The sequence below is a fragment of the Aptenodytes forsteri genome, unplaced genomic scaffold, assembly GCF_000699145.1.
Source record: "Aptenodytes forsteri isolate BGI_AS27 unplaced genomic scaffold, ASM69914v1 Scaffold640, whole genome shotgun sequence".
Taxonomy (NCBI): Eukaryota; Metazoa; Chordata; class Aves; order Sphenisciformes; family Spheniscidae; genus Aptenodytes; species Aptenodytes forsteri.
The window spans coordinates 195857-214195 of record NW_008794887.1 but is presented as its reverse complement, the minus strand read 5'-3'; the positions used below and the strand labels follow the sequence as shown (position 1 = coordinate 214195).

The window sequence follows — 18339 nt, the reverse complement described above, 5'->3', positions numbered from 1 at the left end:
GGTTACAGCGTGGGTCTGGGATCTGCTGGGGTTTAGGTGTGCTGGTGGCTGCTCTGGAGACCAGACCCACCCAGGGAAATGGTCAGCCTTTGCTGTGGACAGCGCAGCACGGGCACCAGGTCCCGGCTTTGCCCGACCTCTCTGGGAACGCGGCCCTGCGACAGCCGGGTCCTCCAGCCCCCAGCCAGCCCTCATGCTCAGAGAGCAGCTGGCGACGGCTTAGCTTGGCCACTACAGCCTCCTAAGGTGGGATTTTCAACAACTACAGTGCTTAGCAGTGGGAAAAGAAAATCTTGAAGGTGTGTGGAGAAGGACGTTATTTGCATCAACAGCACTAGCCAAAAATACTAAAACAGAAAGGCTCCATGGCTGCTGCTGCTCACTTAAGACTGTATTGCTTTAAACTGTACTGAAGCAGGTGGCGTGACACTGAAAGCAAAGGATGCTGCAGTACCCCAGGAGTACCAGACTCCGAAAGGTGAGAGTTCAGAGCGGTCCCGGCTGATCAACACGGCTTTGCAATGTCCAAAGCTCATTTTTGCTGTTTTCCCTGTAGGATGGGCCCTTTCCCAGCTGCAAACGGGGGGTTGCATCACGTTAAGCACCCCCATAAACTGGGCAGCAGTTTGGGTAGGAAAAAGCAGGGGCAAAGCAACGCTCCCGCAGGCAGATGGTGCCTCCCGGGAGCCCCGCTCGCAGGTCTGGGCTGAGCGAGCGCTCCTCCGCCCATGCGAGGCTGAAGCCCCATCTGACCGCCGGTGTTTATCCCTTTATTTTCTGCCTGCTTGCTGGAAGGCAGCTCCGTCAGCTCCGGCATCATCTCTCCATCCTGAGCAGAGCGAGCCGTGCTCCGGCGGGGGCTGGCGAGCCAAGCGGCGGCTCTCTGCCGAGCGTCCCCTTTCCACGCCACGGGGAGCCCGGCAGCTCCTGCCCCACCGGCTCCTCGCTCACCATGCTGGATATTTTCATCCTGATGTTTTTTGCCATCATCGGCCTGGTGATCCTCTCCTACATCATTTACATGCTCTAGAGCGATGCTGGGGAAGATGCGGCTCAGCATCAGCCTTGCAATCAAAGCATCATCCAGGTGAGCCGGCGGCTCCTCGTCCCACCAGGCTTTAATTTCTGGGAAGAAACGTGTCTGTGGAGGGGGGGAGAGGGGATAGTTTTGTTTTCAACGCTGTTGTCTTTGGCTGCTGCTCCCTCTGCCCGGCCGAGGCAGCCGAGCTGACAGCACCAGCGCAGCTGTTTCCTGCTCAGGGCTGGAAGGAGGGCACCAGGGTTTATTTTATAAATCAGGCCATCTCGCCCGCTGAAACGTGCACCGGCTATTGTGCAGCTGCTGGTTTCTCCCTGCCGGGTTTATCAGCCCCTTCCCCTTTGGAAAAGCTGCTCTCTGCAGCACAAACTTGTGGCTTTTGTTCCCGTGAGGGAGAGAAATAAAACCGCTCAGGGGAGAAGCAAGAAGTGATCCCGGTTGCATCATTTTAAAGGAGGCAAAGGGGGGAGTCCCAGCACCTCTGCCCCCCAGGCAGGGCGAAGGGGTGCTGCTGCCGCTGCCTGTGCTCGCACACGCTGCCATTCCCACCCGTCACCATCTCTGGGTCTCCCGCAGCTCTCGGGCCCAGCTCAGACAAGCATCTCCTTTCTCTTCCGCAGCCGCCGCCTGGTCCGTCTCCCTCGGAGCCTTCTGGAAAAGCGTTAACCCTCTGCGAGCAAAGAGCTGCCCAAGGCGGAGCAAGGACCCACGCGGAATCGGCGCCGGCGCTGCAGAGGGGGCTGAGCAGGCACGGCCGAGCGGGGTGAAGGAGGGAAATGGGGTGGCAGGGGAGAGGGCTGCGAGGTGACGTCCCGCTGCCGAGACGGGGGTTGTTCCTGGTGACGCACGCGGCGTGCCGGGGGGATGCGAAGGGTCCTGCCCCCCCCCGTGTGGCTTAGTCCCTTGGGATGAGCGCTTCCGTGGTCGGTCATTTGGGTTTAATTTTAGAAAAGCGCTTATATTTTTAATGAAAAATGTTCAAGGAAATGAAATAAAGAGGAATGACACGGGAGAGCGAACACGTCTGCTGGTGTTGACTGCCGAAACGCATCCCTGTGCATTGACTGCAGGGCTGGGGTACACACGGCTCCGGGAGCAAACCCCGTTTCCGCGGGAGAGATGCAGGGCACCCTGCGAGCCCCGAGAAGGACGAGATATTGGCAAACCATGCTGAGACACCCCTGTGTGCCCTGGCATGAGGGGCTGCTGCTGCTCCAGGCACTGTGGGGTCCGAACCAGGCTCTCCCCAGCTTGGAGGGTGCCTGAGCAGCTGAGCTGTGGCTCACCCTCACTCAGGTCCCCTCTCCGGCATCCAGGGAAGCTCCGGGAGGTCTCAATTCATCTCAGCATAGAAAAAGGAACATTTTTAATATGATGGAAATTTCTGTGGGATGGAAAGAACATTTCAGAGCTTAATTTCTCCCAGCTTGGAGAGGTCTGGGAAGGTATTTGGGGCATCAGGAGAATTTTTCCTGTCCTTTTATGAAGCCCTGCATCAACCCCTGCCCTCACACTGTCAGTCACATGCAATGCTGTTTTCAAACTGAAAGTTTCATCCTCCTAGAAGACAAAATTTTCATATGCTTGGTCTCTTTCAGGAATATTTTTTTTTTTCCAGTAAGCAATAAACACCTGGAATATCTGTAATGGGAAAACCAGCTCATGCCCCATTAGTTAACCATGGCACCATCACACGAGTGGGTGCGAGAGAACAGGCTCCAGCGAGCGTAGGGGCTGTGCAGGCACTGCCAGGGTACGCCGGAATTGGTTGATAAGAGTTTCAGAAGACCGTGTTTACAGAAAGAAGAGGGATTTCAGAGTCTGGGAATGCTGGATGCGGTTAGTGTTGCCAGCTGAACACTTGACACTGCAATTTCCTGTTAGTAAAACTCCTGAGAGAAACACAAAGTTGGTGACTTTGCTCCCAAGTGTGTTCCCAGCGCACCAGCCTCAGCCCGAGCTACCCAGGGCGGTCCCTCATCGCCGAGCCCTGGAGATGCGGAAAAGCTTCTCCTCGCTCCACCACCAAATATAGTCGAAAGTCAGAAACTTGAAATATTCTGGGAGGAATTTCTTCAAGCATAAGTCATGTTCTCAATAACCTCCGCTTCGTGAGTCTGTATCTGATGTCAACATCTGCAGTGATTAAGAGAGAGTGAGTAACGAGGAATGCGTGGAATGGAAACTCAGCTGAGTGTGAAACCAGGAACAATAATTTTCTCCCACTCCGAACGCTCCTCTCCCCTCAGAGGGCCTTACAAACCCGCCAGCTATGCGTAACAATCCCTTCCTCCATGCCCCAAATCAGCCAGCTCCACGCTGGAAGGTGAAGCGACCCAGCCCAGCAGCTGAGGACTGCAAAGGGATTGAAACCGCCAGGCGGGAGAGGTGTTTGCAGACAGACAAACGGCCGCAGCGGACAGGGATAGCTCTTTAGCAGGTGGGATGCGGTGCTCCGCAGCTCAGATTGCAGTCAGGGTGCAGCCCTGCTCTGAAAAGAGCTACACTGGCACAGGGGGAATTTTGCTTCTCATCCTGGGAGGGTTTTACCGACTCCCCAGGGCAGCAGTTAAAAATTTGGCAGCAGAAGAAAAAGCACCATTTTCTCAAGTATCACGGTCACAGCTCCTCCGGCCCACGGTGCCGCCTGCGGGCTCCCCACCTGGGCGCCATTAGCCCAGCGGTGTTTAATTGCGAGAGCCGATCAGACGGTGATACTGGACAAACGAGGCTGCAAGGCTGGTGTCGTTCTCCAGCGCGAACAATACTGGTTTGGGAAGTACCGCTTCGGTGGGTTTGAGCTTTGATCCTTCGGGGAGGAAAATCCTCGTCTGGTGGAAACGCTGGCGTACGTATGAACGCTGCGAAAAGTAAGGCCAAACACTTGCTGAGCTATTGCGTATGTAAGAAAAAGAGCAGTTAATAATAATTAATAATGCCATCAATATTTCACAATTGGCAGCCGCATAAAACCTGCATTCCTGGAGGATCTGCTGCGAGAGCGAGCTAGTGCCGGCAGAGCTGACATTTCATCTTTGTCGACTGCTGCCAGTGAATCAAAGAACTTACTTTTCCTGTATCGCTGCGCTCGCATAATGGCATCCCTTGTGATGGGCTCTAATTTATTGCCGCTGTGTCCTCGGTCCCGGGAGACGAGACAGGCTCTGGCAGAGAACCTGCGCCAGCCCTGTGGTGCTTTGTGTCGCAGCACGGCAAAGCAGCCTTACGCACAAGAAATACAATGGACCGAGAGGATGCAGTGGTTCAAGACTCCACTCCATTATTCTGAATTCCATCTGCGGAGATCATCTGTCGGTAGCGACTCCCGCTTATAAAGGGCGGGAGGGCTAACGATCTGGGCTGTAGCATTCCGCCTCAGTGGCTTCTTGTCTGCGTCTCCCTGTCGCTGTACGCACCGCAAGTCTGTTTTCCCCTCATATTTTGAGTTCATTAGCGATCAGTCTGGAGGCATTCAGTCCACTGACTGCGTTTCAGACAAAGAGTCTCGCATTTTGCTTACTTCAGAAATAATACGTTGTTGCAGCACAATTGTAGTATTGCCACGTGCTCTTAAATATAACCTTCAAACGGCGAGAAAAAAGGGATGTCAGAAGCAATCGCCAGCAGACACTCCTCTCGGGGAAGGTTTCACCTCTGCCATCTACCGGCACGCCGCAAATTTATATCCCGTCTCCGCTCCTTAATGTAGTCAAACCCTGTCTGTAATTGTATATTCAACAAATGTCGCAAGAATTTTTAACATGCAACTTCCAAGCAAATCATTACAGAGCTGCTGTCAGCTCATTACTGATGAAATCAACTGGGGGCAGCTGAGATAAATTGGTACCATTTAGCAGTTTCCAGCAGCTGAAGAGTGGCTTTCAAAGCTAAACATGGGTCCCTGCAGCTAAAATCTGGTCCTGAAGGAACACTGAAACCTTTGGAAAGTGATTCAGGTGGAGAAGGCAGCTATTTAATAATACGAAGTAAACAGCCATGTTGTAAGCAACGCACAGTAAAGTAAGTGCTTTTTATTATGCGTTACATATTTTTGTTTTGAAGGCAATATAGCAGAAAATCAAAACCTTTTCTAAGTAGCAAACATCTATACGCTTTAACGAAACAGCAATCTTAGCCTATGTGCATTGAACGTGTGTCTTCAACTTCGCTAAGTCCTATAAAGGCAACTACACTTTAACAGTTCAGTTATTACACTAGGCAGGGAGAGGGATTTGAAGTTTCTCGTGCTTGATGGTTACAAGGCACCTGTAGTGGCGCGGGGGGGGGGGGGGGGGGGGGGAAATTGCCTTGCTTGATCAAAGCGGTTAAACTGCTTTCAGGAATCGCCTCTTTCTGCTAGAACTGAACGTACAACCTATGGAGCACTTCTGTCGCAGAATGTAAGAGCCGGAGAGACCCTGGCAAACTGGAAAAATGTAGCTGTGCTTCTCTAATTATGTCTGTCTCTTTCTTCTCCGATTCCCAAGAGAAAACAAAATTAAATGATGAAAATGTTTTCGGTTCTGAACTAAGATAACATTCTTCAATTTGTGTATGCACATCAAATATGAAAACCATGTCATTTTTATTGTGTATGCAAACATACACAGTGGGAAAAGAATGCAGTTTATGTTCCCAAACCAGAGGCCCCCAGCCTGCTTCCTCAGTGTGTCTTAGCGCAGCCTCAGAGGAGCAAAACACGCAGAACTCTGCTGCGAACACTTAGAGGTCCCCGAATATGTTCCATGAGCTCATTCAGCTGGTCTGACATGTATGTCACTAGCTTCTCCCGCAGCTACTCCAGCTCTTACTGGAATGGAAATTTAAGAAATAATTGGACACTGCCTTGCAAACGTTTAAAAATAAAACCAAAAAAATCCAGCAGGAGTATGGCAAGAGTCTGTAAAATTCAGAGCATCAAACGGTATTGCTGTTGCTTCTCATGGTCAGGTACAGGATTTCTTTATGGAAGTTTGCTTGTGCGTTTACAAGGTGAAACAAGTTCAAAAAGCTGCTGTCCTCTTCATCGCGATCCCCTACCAGGGCAAAGAGAAACATTTTAAAATGATTAGTGGAACAAAATGACTTCTTTGAAGATAAATCTTACTCATTCAGTGTTTTCAGCAGAGGCTTGATCAGCAGCCTCTGCTTAGATTTATGAGGCATCAGCTACTGCACCTGATGGTAGGACAGCTGTGAAATAACACAGGAGCCTCTCTCCAAAATTCCTTCACCAGCTTGTCCAAAGATGGACAAGAACAATTGTGCGTTAAGACAAAAATCTGTCCTAACTGAGCTTGCCATCATAATCAGTCTTGAGGTTTTATCAAGGCTGACAAGCTGTGGACAGGGAGCAACTGCAGCTTGTTGAGTTGAACGGGCTGGCTGGCAGCTGCTCAGAGCCTGCGTTCAGACGCAGCCCGCGAGGACCTCAGGCCTAATGCTCTGGTGGGACGTATTTTAAAAGACTGTTGGTTTCACCATCCATGGCCCTAGGAATGTCTTAGACAAGAGAGATCGGTTAAAATAAATGTGTCTCCCAATTATGACACTTGATTCGTTATTTTATGTTATCAAAAAATTCCAGGCACTCCAGTATTGTTCTGCCCGGTGAGGGAGGGCAGAGGGACAGGCTGTGATGCCACGCTGGCTGTGTTGTCTCACTCGGTGCTAGCTCCTGATTAAAGAGCTCGTCCCGGCTCGCAGACCCGCAGGCTTACCCGACAGTACCGCCTGTAGCATGTCCATGATCATGTGAGCAAAGGCGTTCTCCACACACTGCAGGAAGTTGTTTCTCTCCCCTGGAGTGCTGAAAACTTTGCAGACCTTCTGCATCATTTTTACTGCCCAGTCCATGCAGTACAGGTCCTTCTCACAGACCTGACATACACAGGAAATATTAGAAATACGCCTTTTATGACAAGTATGACGCTGTAAAAGGCAAGATTAAATCTTAGAATTAACTATTGATTCTAATGGATCGGTTGCAGCCGTGGCCTGGAAAGTTAGGGTTTGTTAGGAGGACACAGAGGTTGTTCTCATTGTTGGCATGCTAACAGGAATTTCTCAACGTTGTTAGGGGTGCTTCTCCTCAAGGATAGGCTTGCCACCTTGCAGAGATGTGCTGGACAGGGACCAGAGGGTGGAAGACTACCAAGCCTCTTGCTGGACTTACTCCTGGTTTGTAGGAGTAGATGGGGAAACAGCTTTCAAGCCTGGGAAAGCAAATCCGGGGGTAAAGAGACAAAAGGCCCGAACCTGCTCTGTTCAGTAGTACTCACCAAAGCCAGGAAGACCATGAGTCTGGCTAACTCGACGGCTCTTCCGTTCACAGCTTTACTGGCCATGAAAGTGAAGCAAATGTTGTTTCCACTCAGAATAAGAAGCCGAGCATTGTTCTCCATGAGCCACTCCCGGGGAACAACTTTGTAATAAAATAGAGAGAATTTTAGTGATCTTTGAACAAAAAGAAAGGAGTGCCGCAAAAACTATTCTGGAAGACGTGGATTTTTGAGTTGTTGGCTTTGATAGCTAACGCGAATTTGTGAGGGGATACCCTCTGGAATACAATTGCAGTAAGGAAGTCATATAAGCAATTCCTACCAGCAACACAGTTAGAGCTCTTCACGATAGCTTCTGTGATATAATCTCACCCAAAACTAACTTTCAATGTAGCCGTTAACATTGTTCAGCAGAATTTTGGCTTGAGCAAACATTACGTTTTCAGGTTACACAGCGCGGACAACGTTTCCTTAATAATGGCTAGACAAGACTTGAATTTTAAAGGTCTGCATGGATTCTTAAAATATTTCACAATGGGGAAAGACAGCCTGAATTTGTAAGCAGTGCTGGGTTTCTCTCTCTCTACCCAGCTACTGCCTGGCTTCCAAGCGTAATGACTCTTCCAGTTACGCCACAGCTACTGTAAGGAATATTGCAGTCGGTTTCCCAAGGCACTTCTGTGTCTGAAACACGCTTATTGCCAGATTTGGAGGACGTGAGTATATAATCCTATGGATTAATGATAAAGGCAAAAACACACCTGACAGCTCATCCACAAGACTGATAACATCATCTGCTGTCCATTCTCTAGCTTCTGTATCATACAGCAGTTTAATTGCATCTGCTAGACCTTTCAGACTGGTCTCATCTGTTGGTCCTTCTATCATTTTCTGCCAAACCACATGTCCTGAGCAATATATTAAGTGACAAAGTAATTTTTTTTTTAAACAAGGAAGGTGCTAAACGGGGCCTTACAGCAGAGTCAGAGGAGGGGAATTCAGGTAACACAACTCAGTCTTTGTGACGGTGAGATTTTTTTCCATCTGTCATTTTAGTAGGGACAGTGGTAGTTGCAGCATGAATCAAAGGGCGATTTAAAGAAACCCGGGTCTGATAACTAAGTGAGAAAGCATGCTTTTCTTCAGGGAAACAGATGCTGCTTTGAGGTGTGTTCGAGCTAACTCTACCCTAAGCAGGGGAGAATAGAGGAACAGAGGTGCAATTTCTTCACTTGAATTGTAACTTTATACATATATACACATCCATATATATATATATTTAAACACACATATATATCAATTATGTATTTTATGTATGTTAGTGACATACATAAATTGTTCTGGTTAAGCAGAATAATTTTTTTCTACACAATACGATTACATTTTATTTACATAAAGCTTGGTTTTCAGAAATGCTGCATCCTGCAAGGAAATCTCATTCTCAGGGAACAAACTTTGAAAATTAAGCCCCCAGACTACTCGCCATCGAGAGAGGACACTGGCCCAAAGATGATATACAGTAGGCGAGCTTGATTGACCATGGGCCACGGCTTTAAAATACGAGTCAACCAAAATGCAGAATCACTTCGATGAATCCAGTGGTTCAACAAGACGCTACGACAGTATAACCTTATCCGCAGCTCTAGCTTTCGGGCACTTCCTGGGATAAAAGAATGTAGATATAAATCCATTAAGCCTCGCACAATACAGATGATCACTTGTTTTTTTAATAGGAAGAGGAAGAAGGATTTTCTTAAAGCTGCCCAAGAACATCTAGGGGGATTTAATTAAATTCTCAGCTGTTACTTCCTGAGCCTGGCTCTTTTGGATACGTTGCGCTAATTCAGGCCATAGAATCTATCGATGCACCCTCTGGTGCCTTTCTGCAGCAACTCATGCATGTCTTCAACGGCTCTCAGCTACGTTTTTTGGTTTCTGTTTTTTGGCATCAGTAAGTGGAAATAGGAGGAAGTGTGTATATGGCTGTGTATAAAGTGTTCCACAAAATACCCAGTTCTGTGCGGGGTAACACGAGAATTTCTTGAGAGGCATGTACGACGTCAGTGTTGTGTTTCAGAAATATTAAACCTAACTTTTTACTGCATCACTTTATTTCTGTGTTGGTTCCTTTCCCATTGATTTCCCTGGCATTGGTGTACAGCAGGAAAGATTCAAGTCCATGTTACTGTTTACTTATATACATAACTCATGCATTGGTTTGATAATGGAATGATTTAAAAAAACCTAAACGCCTCTCAAGACAACTCTCTTCGCTACAGGATATATGTCAAAGACAAAAGCACTTATCTTTGCTTTTGGTGAAGAAAAAACAGCTGTATTCATCTATATGAAGGCCAAGTATTTGCTTTAGAATGCCCACTTTCTGCGTAATACTGGAGCTAAGAGAGTGTACATGAGAGTCAGGAAAGGATTGGTACTACAAGGCTTAGCTGAGCTAAAACATTCCCAATTCTAGACACATTTTGTTTGCAGTAATCAAGATCCATTTTCTGACTTCTCCATGATAGCGCTTTTTGATTTCATAGGACTTCTGTCTGCTTCGATGATTACCTGGTTTGCTGCTGACAACTGTCTGTACTTTACGGGGTAAATTGCTCAGCTCACAGAGGAAGTTAAAAACCCGGTGACACTCTAGTTCATCCCAGCCTGCTGTTAGGATCTGAAGATTACAAGAGAAAGGGGGTAAAAATTAATAGATTGAGCCACAGATTTACATCACAATGCCATTTCTCATGTTAGATAAATACAATCTGTCCTGCAATTTATCAGAAGAACAGAGAGGGGAGGTGTCATACCTGGAGCGTGGTGCCTGCACAGCATCTCCCTGATGAGTTTAGGGAAACCATTACCTGCTACAGAGGTGCTGTACGTTATGGCAGAGGTTGCACTTAAGCTTAATGCAGCCCAGAATCAAAAGCTGCTAATGGTGTTCCACACTCAGGGCCAAGATCTTATTTTTGAACCTTATGTGGAAAAGTACACAAAGGTATTTGCTACAAGGACAAATGTCCCAGCACAAAGAAACTCTCAACCACGGACAGATAATAACTTTTTTTTTTTTGTATTATCAAATACTTTAATGCTGCATACGTATGCAGCACCTGTATGCCCAAGTTTCTAAGACTTAAATGCATTTAAAATGTGCTCAAAATGCACAGAGGGAATTTGTTTCTGTATTTTTTTAAACAGTTACTCTCCAGTAAAGCCTCCGTTATGGCAGTTCTAACACTTCGCAATCAAACATCTCAAGTAGAGTTAAAAAGGTCCTACCCTTAGCGTTTTACTGCATATTTGCAATCACAGCAGTCATTACAGTAAATAAGCTGTGGATTGCTGAACTAATTCATTTGACACTGATTTTTTTTTTTTTTAATTAATTTTAAGCTACCACAAGCTAACAAAAATATTCTGGTATATGATGTGTATAGCCATTTACTTTTAAACTAAACCATCTCTGCTCTTGATTTGTGAATTTGAAGCTGTGTAATAAAATGCTCCCCTTCTCCCATGTCTTCTTAGACAATAAATCGCTAATCAAAATCCAGACTGGTTGGTAGGGAAATCCAGACCAAGGAATTCTCAAGAGTCAAATCAGCAGCTTTAACAACCAGAAAGGAAATTCAGAGAACTGTGTGAATAAATACCTTCCCTCCCTGCCCCCCAAGGCTCAAAACCATCTTATACTTCTCAATATCTTGAAAAAACACAGATTAATTTAGAAAACTGCCTTAATTTTGTTGTATATTTGGGATACTTGCCTTCTCTCCATAAAGATACTGTACCTGTAAAAATACCCCATAGCACTGTAATCCTAAACAATGCAAAGGACTTGGACAACCATTAAGTTTAAAACAGGAAACCTGCAAGTAGAAAACACTAGTAATTTATCTTATCTGACCATAAGCTAATTCCTGTGATTGAAAATTCTCTGTACTACTTGTGTACATCAATACTGATTAGAGAGATTCAGAAGGACTCCCTTCCCTTATTGTATAAGGAAACAAGTTATAGTACCTATGTTATGGCTTAGCATTACGTTCAAAACTGTGGTCAAATGGGTGTGCAAAAGTAAGCTGAGAAGAGCAACCCTGTTTCCAGGAGAGTGAAATTTCTATGAAGAGCCGTGCTCTTCCACTGCAAAATTTCTAGTAGTCCACAAACTGAAGAAAAGTTGAAAACCACTGATCTTGGCATATGAAATCTCAGTAGAACAGCCTCGTGTTCAATATGCTGGCTTAGGCTTTTCTGTTTTTATTAAAAAGAGGCTGATTTCAAATCAATAAATTCATTACACAGTAGTAATAAACTCCAGCAAAGGGAGAGTAAAAGGCATAATTCAACTACCAATTGCCTTATAGAAATGGTATTGTAAGTGCAAGGGACAACTCCAAACACTAGTGAAAGGAATGTGGACTTACTTCTGAGAGAATCTTGTGTGTATACTTTAGCCGGTCTTTTGTAGGCAATAGAAGCGTGCATCTTTTAAGTAACAGTCCTGTGAACAAAACAAATACATACAGGACCATCAGCGTACATAGATGGCACATACATTACTGAATTAGCTTAAGCAGTCATGTCACACGCCTGCACGCACTAGTGAGAAAAAGCTGCCACTGCAAGGCGAAAAGAGCAGCGCAAAACAGGAATCTGTGCTTTGGAGAAGGGGTGTATGCTTTTTGTAGCGGGGACATCTTTTACTAAAGAAATGTTGTCAGGGAGTACGTAGGCTTCCTATGCCATAACTTGTTTATTGTGTTGTTTTAAAGTCCCTGTTAGTCACAGTTGGAGCCCTATTAAAATTACTAGATTGGTTTTAGAATTGCAGCTGTTAAAAATATTGGAAATAAATGTTACTTGTTGCACCTCTTTTAACAGTACCCTGGGGAACGCTGGTTTTCCCCTTACATCATAGAAAGCCGAGCTTCCAAAATTTTTTCAAGATAGCCACATGCTCTAAAAAGAAAATATTCTAAACTGTGTTAATGTAAAACATAACTAAGAGGTAAAATTATTTTCCTATACAGGACTGAAATGGTATGTGTTTAGGATGTCAAAGTCTGGAGTTCATTATAGTGTGGAACAGCTGTTTGTTAAGCAGCGGTTTTTTCCTACACTACTGATAGAAAATGGATTAACAGCTTGCTCTTCAAAAACTTTTACCAGAATAAAATATATATATCTTGTTTGTTAATTAACCAAGAAATCTTGATTAATTTAACTTTAAAAAAAGTGAACTTTTTTTTTCCTGAATTGTCAGTCTCCCAAAAAATACATAACTTCTCCAATGTCAAAAAGCACTTTATGCATTTACTGTGGTTCTAAATGGACTCCTTCCTTATTTAGAAGCGTGTTAGCATTCCTACGTGACAGACATAATTTATTCATCAGCCTAGGACATGGTCCAAAGCTCAGTCAAGTCAATTTTCTGTTGACTAGATCAGACTTTGGAGAGAGCTCCCTGAAGAATAGTTGAAACTGTTAAGACAGTGTAGCTGCAAATCAGAATACAGCCATCAGTGCGGGGAAAAATTACGCTGAGTAAAAAGGGTTGAGCAAAAGGTGCTGCTCCCGGTTTTGTACAGCAACCCCCCCTGCGCGGAAGGACAGTGCCGCGATCATTTATAACTCAAGTCCATTTTAAGCAATGACTGAAACGCTGACCCCGTTACAAGTACTGGAAGATTTTACCATGGACTTGAGCGGAACCAGACCCCTCTGAGTTTAAATGAGATTTATGTAATACGTAGACCCTGTTCAGGCTCTCTGAACAGGAATGAATTTTTCCCATTGAGTCCAGTCTTTCCTGCTGTAAAGTAAATATTGATTTTGCAACTGACCTCTTAGCAAAAACATTCTCTTGAGCTTTCCACTGATGACACAGATATTGCCAATGAGCTTTATATTTTGAATATGTCACGTTTTTACTACTAGGCCTACTGTGGCGATGAGTTCGCCCCTACATTTAAATAACAAGTTGCCATTTTGTATGTGGTTACTACAAAGCCCAAACTAATTTTGATTTTTTTTTTCTTTTTTTTGAGAATTGTAGGGTTTCAGGCTTCATTTTAAAAATAAAACACTAAGATTATTTTAAGATACCTCAAAACCTACATGGATTGCTTACAATAGGAGGTCTTTGGTCTAAATGACTTTAACAGTGTTCCTTTACCTTGTGTATGCCTTTATTTAATGTCTTAAGTTCAAACCATACTTATAATTCTGAATCTAACCATGGCATCATTTTATTTTTCTGTCAAATAAACAATTCTTTTTATCTGCTAGGTAACAGTAAATTGATATGGATCAAATTAGGATTTAATTTAATTTGCTTCTCTGATAGAAGAACACTGATAGTGGGTGGGTGAAGAAAATTTTCAGTGTTCAAGACACATGAGAAGGAATGCTTCATTTCTGAATGATAGGCTGAATGAATTAGAATCAATGTGTTTTAAAAATTAGCAGAAAAGTTAAAAAGCAAACAATTTTGAATTTGAGGCTGTACAGCACTCCTGATTACCGTTGAACCCATGTCATTTTGATCTAGATTTCTATTACGCTATGCCAAAAGAGGTTTGAGCAGCTGAAAGAAAGACCAAGTGGATCTTTTCACCCAGAAAGGGTTTGGTTAGCACACAGTATACCGTGACAGCAAAAGCGCAGACATTTTCACATTGCCCTTAAGCATTGCGAGAGGAGAATGTGTTCTCCGTGCTCGTTTCAGTCTTTGAACTCTGATACAAAGCTGCCAAGGAGAATGCTAGTCACTGACAACTGTGATAACAGTTTTGTGATGAGCATACTTCTTTTCTAAGAAGTGGAATGTGATCTGCAATACATCGCAAGTAGACTATCAAGCAGGCTTTCTGATGGCAACTGTTGTTGGTCTCTTTAGAATTAGGCTGGGTTTAAGTACTGCGGCTGCATTTCCCAGACTGAGGAATGCGAGCTACTCCACAGTGATACATGAGGGCAGTCTGAACAGCCAAATTCCCTCGGCTAGCGTGGGGCCTGGGAGTCTCCGTTTCTGCCGCAGTTTCCAGTGGTGGTGTCCAAACAAACTAAAGTTGGAAACACCTACTACTGAGAACTGATCCTCTGCCCAAGCCCTGCTTGCCATTTAATATGAAAAAATAAACATAGAGGAGGCAGAACATACATTACTTTTTCCGTAACTAAGAGGTTTTGGAATAACTTCAGGTAATTCCTCCCACCTCCCCCCGCCAGTTAATGGTATTTGAGTGGGCTATTTGGCATGGGGAGGAACTTCACTTTCAGAGGGAGCTGCGCAAATGATTTGGGCCATATCCTCAGCATTTTACCGATCAATGCGTATAACAGAAGAAACCTTTTAAATGAGTTTGGTTCTCCCCTAATTGTTACCATTTGCATTAAAGGATCACCTAGAGATTTGTAGTGCTCTAAAATATAGGATACTTCTCTCTTGCCAGGTAGCTCAAGGTTATGAAAGTCTTGCAGTAAGAGCCTTCGGTTTCCTGATGGGGTTGAGATGTAATTAATAAGGCGGTTGCTGATGGTTTCTGACACCATGCTCAGCATGCTGATATCCTTCACTGAAAAAGCAAAAGCCGGTATATTTGTAAATCTTTACTGCAAGAAAAATGCTGATCATAGTCAATAACTTTATCTTACTTCAAAAATAGGCCAAGAAATGAGATTTACAAATAAAACAGAATTTAATTACTGTTTATCTCCTTTGCCAACAAACTGTAATAATTAGAAATGGATAGATCTAAGGAATACTTTTCACACTTAATAGGCAAAAACCACTTCAAATAGTTTGTAATTATCATTTAAATTTTGGTCATTTGGTTCTTCATACACAAAAGTTGAAAATTCAGAGAATAAGTCACATAAAATTACTTCAACTTGCTAAAAGGTAAAACATTTTAAATAATAGTGGCTTTTTCTAAACGGAAAACTTTTGTGGTAATTTTCAGATATTGGAAGTAACATTAGGCAAAAACCACTTCAAATAGTTTGTAATTATCATTTAAATTTTGGTCATTTGGTTCTTCATACACAAAAGTTGAAAATTCAGAGAATAAGTCACATAAAATTACTTCAACTTGCTAAAAGGTAAAACATTTTAAATAATAGTGGCTTTTTCTAAACGGAAAACTTTTGTGGTAATTTTCAGATATTGGAAGTAACACCTTTCTTACCAGATTCTCACCTGAAAGATAATTCAATACCATTTGAAAGATCTCTAATGGAAGTGTTTTAAAATGTCCAAGTGTTGACAGAGATTGGGAATCTGTGTCCAAGGTGTTGCAGCGCTGTCTGGAGCGACGGTTACTGCGTCTGTATTTCTGGTTAGGAATCAAGGTGTAGCTGGTCCCTGCAGTGGATGTCATTGTTCTGTTAGTCCCATAAATTTAACCTGGAGAGAAAATATGAAAGTCCTATTTTCAGAAGAGGAAAATACTATACCCAAAACTAGGCTAAGAGGAAATCACTCTATTGTAGGCACAGTGATGGAGTGTGAAAATCTTGTCATATGCGTAGGATAAATTTTTGTTTGAATTTAGTACAATGACATGCAACGTACTAAATAATTTTCTAATTCCGTGTCTCAGAGAATGAAGTATTCAGCTGATCTTAGAAGAGGAAAAGAGAAAAGCACTGGGGCACATCAGAAAGTTAGGAAAATAGTTCTAAAAGGAAAATCTTGAGGAAGTACGGTAGAAGCTACAGTAATTAACAACATTCTTTTACCTTGTTACACTAATTATTCAACAGAATATGAAAAAGTTATAGAGATGTTATTGAAATGACTGTCATGTTACTTGATTCCTTTAGAGTGATAGCTACTTATACGCATGCTTGCGTATGACCAAAAGAAAGATTAAAAGTAACAAAGTGATGGTTCAAACCATTTTTTCCTGCAGCATTTAAGTTGATACATGGCTTAATTTCATATAATGACTGTATGTGTGATATACCAATAAATAATTGCTACGTGGAAAAAATTCAGTGACCCGGGCTTTCCCAAAATCATGAGGGTCTGAAAAGTAATGAGCTTTAAACGATCAATAAATATGGGGGGTTTTATTTGCCTTCTGGTTTCTGAGTCTCTAGAATAGGTACACTTCACATTGTCAGGCAACAGTGAGAGTTAGTGGCTCGCTACCTCTTAAAGTTATTTTTTTTTAACTGAGATTTTTCACACTATTTCTTGATTCCAGCAGCTGAGGCTTCAGGGAAATTGCCAAAGAGAATGAGTGCTGCAGTATAATTACAAGAGCTGGCAGCACTGGTAGTAACATAACTGGAACCCGTCCAAGCTGCAGTGCAACATCCCAGTTACCATCAGTGGGAAATACACTCAGAGAATAGACCTCATTGTTTCAAAGATTAAAAATTTACAAAAATTACAGAAAACAAGTTCCAAACATCCTTCATATTTATTACGAAAGCACGCAAGCCAGACCTCTCTAATATGCCACCGAGCAAAATTACCACATCCACAATGGAAGCACTGTTTGTACTGACAACCGAAAGAATATGGGGCATTTCATTAAAAGTGTTACAAATGGGTTTGGCTGACTCGTGCTTGTGTGCTGGATAGAGTTTGCATTGTACATTTAAGGAAGTTATACTTCACTGGAAGCATTTTTAATTTAGGTATGGTATAATTCTAGCCAGCTAAAGAAGCTTATAGTTTAAACTTTCACAAGGCTCATGAGCAAATGTAACTGCTCCTAAAATTAGTGTTTCATTAGGCTTTTACGCTGCTCAGGCAAGAGACAGAAAATTGATGTAACACCTTTAAGAACAACCGAGAAACCACTTATAGATAAACATACAGTTATGTGAAAAAATGTTTATCTTCTAAAAGCAAAGAAAGCGAAGTCTGAAGTCAGTGGAAATTTTATACACACTACTGTGGATTCAAGACAACTTAAATTCCTTGTGTACAATATACAAAGCAGCTCCACTCCTGTTTATAAACAGGGCACCACTAAACTTTGTTCAAGACAGGCTAAATCTGATATGTATTTCTGATTCATACTTTAGAAATAAAGTTGCAATCCTATGATACTTTCTTTTCCTCCCCCACTCCCTTTACTGTATTTAACAGGACTGTACTGTAAGGATTTATGGCATCTTTAAGTGTTTTTTTGAAAATCTTACCTTGGGTCTGCAATTGTGTTATATGGAAGAAAAAAATACTTTGCCACAAGGGAGGTTTTCAGAAGTACTCAGCCAATTCCAGTCTGTTTCTATTCAACTTGACTGAAGTTGAATTGACTACCGCTATCTTAATTTAGAGCAGAGCTAGATAAAATTAACGTAAATAAAAATGAGTACAAGCAGTGAGTTTCAAAGCCAAAGCTTAGAGACTTTACTGAAAGCTCCCATTTGCTTCCTCTTTGACTTAACGTGTTTTTTATTTCTTAGGGAGTTCAGCCAGAGCGGGGCAATGGTCTGTGCATCTCCATCTGCTGCTGGGATACCACTTGTTTAGAGAACTGCTTAATCCGGGCTGGAAAATTGAAAGGTAAATGTTAAATATTTAACAAGCTAAACTCATAATATTAGCCAAGAAGGGTCATCTTATTTGTTGCTATAAGCTAATTTGTTTACAAAGCAGAAAGCATCAACTTTCAACCCACTCTAGAATGTTTCTTGTCCTTAAGCAGTCGCTAAACTCCTGCTAATGGATGCACTTTTGTCCTGGTATTTCTCCGAGCCCTGTGTTAGCATTTGGCAAACATTTATTGCAAAAGGTTGTTTACTTTGGAGATTGGTTTGGAACATTTCCATTTCCCTGCCTCGTCACAAAGAGCATAAAACGAATTGCTTCAAATATTAACTCGATAGGGTGGTTTGGTTTCTTTTTTTTCAATTTTCTCTTTTTCCTTGTCAGCGCAAATAGAAACGTACGAGTTCAAGTGAGGGATGACAAACCCAGCAGCCATGGAGTTACGTTAGTATTTGTTACCCCCTTGCCTACACCGACAGTTCACAAAAAAC

The 18339-nt window shown here is 43.2% G+C and overlaps 1 protein-coding gene across 1 annotated transcript; it reads right to left on the bottom strand.

Moving 5' to 3' along the window:
* Positions 1–5956: 5956 nt before the first annotated feature.
* FBXO47 (F-box protein 47) lies at positions 5957–15716 on the bottom strand. The gene is made up of 10 exons (XM_009274865.1): positions 15536–15716; positions 14742–14912; positions 11760–11836; positions 11124–11201; positions 9892–10000; positions 8804–8980; positions 8082–8228; positions 7321–7463; positions 6760–6919; positions 5957–6075 (listed from the first exon to the last, which is right to left on the bottom strand). The coding sequence occupies exons 1-10, from the start codon at positions 15714–15716 to the stop codon at positions 5957–5959; spliced, it is 1362 nt and encodes a 453-aa protein (XP_009273140.1).
* Between the last annotated feature and the right edge of the window lie 2623 nt (positions 15717–18339).

Bases quoted from the DNA above. Each gene is read 5' to 3' on its own strand.
- FBXO47 (XM_009274865.1), bottom strand. From the start codon at position 15,716: ATGACATCCACTGCAGGGACCAGCTACACCTTGATTCCTAACCAGAAA. The intron at 6,920-7,320 runs GTGAGTACTACT...TGTGTATGTCAG, and splicing joins TCATGGTCTTCCTGGCTTTG to GTCTGTGAGAAGGACCTGTA. The intron at 6,076-6,759 runs GTAAGCCTGCGG...TTGCCCTGGTAG, and splicing joins GCTACAGGCGGTACTGTCGG to GGGATCGCGATGAAGAGGAC.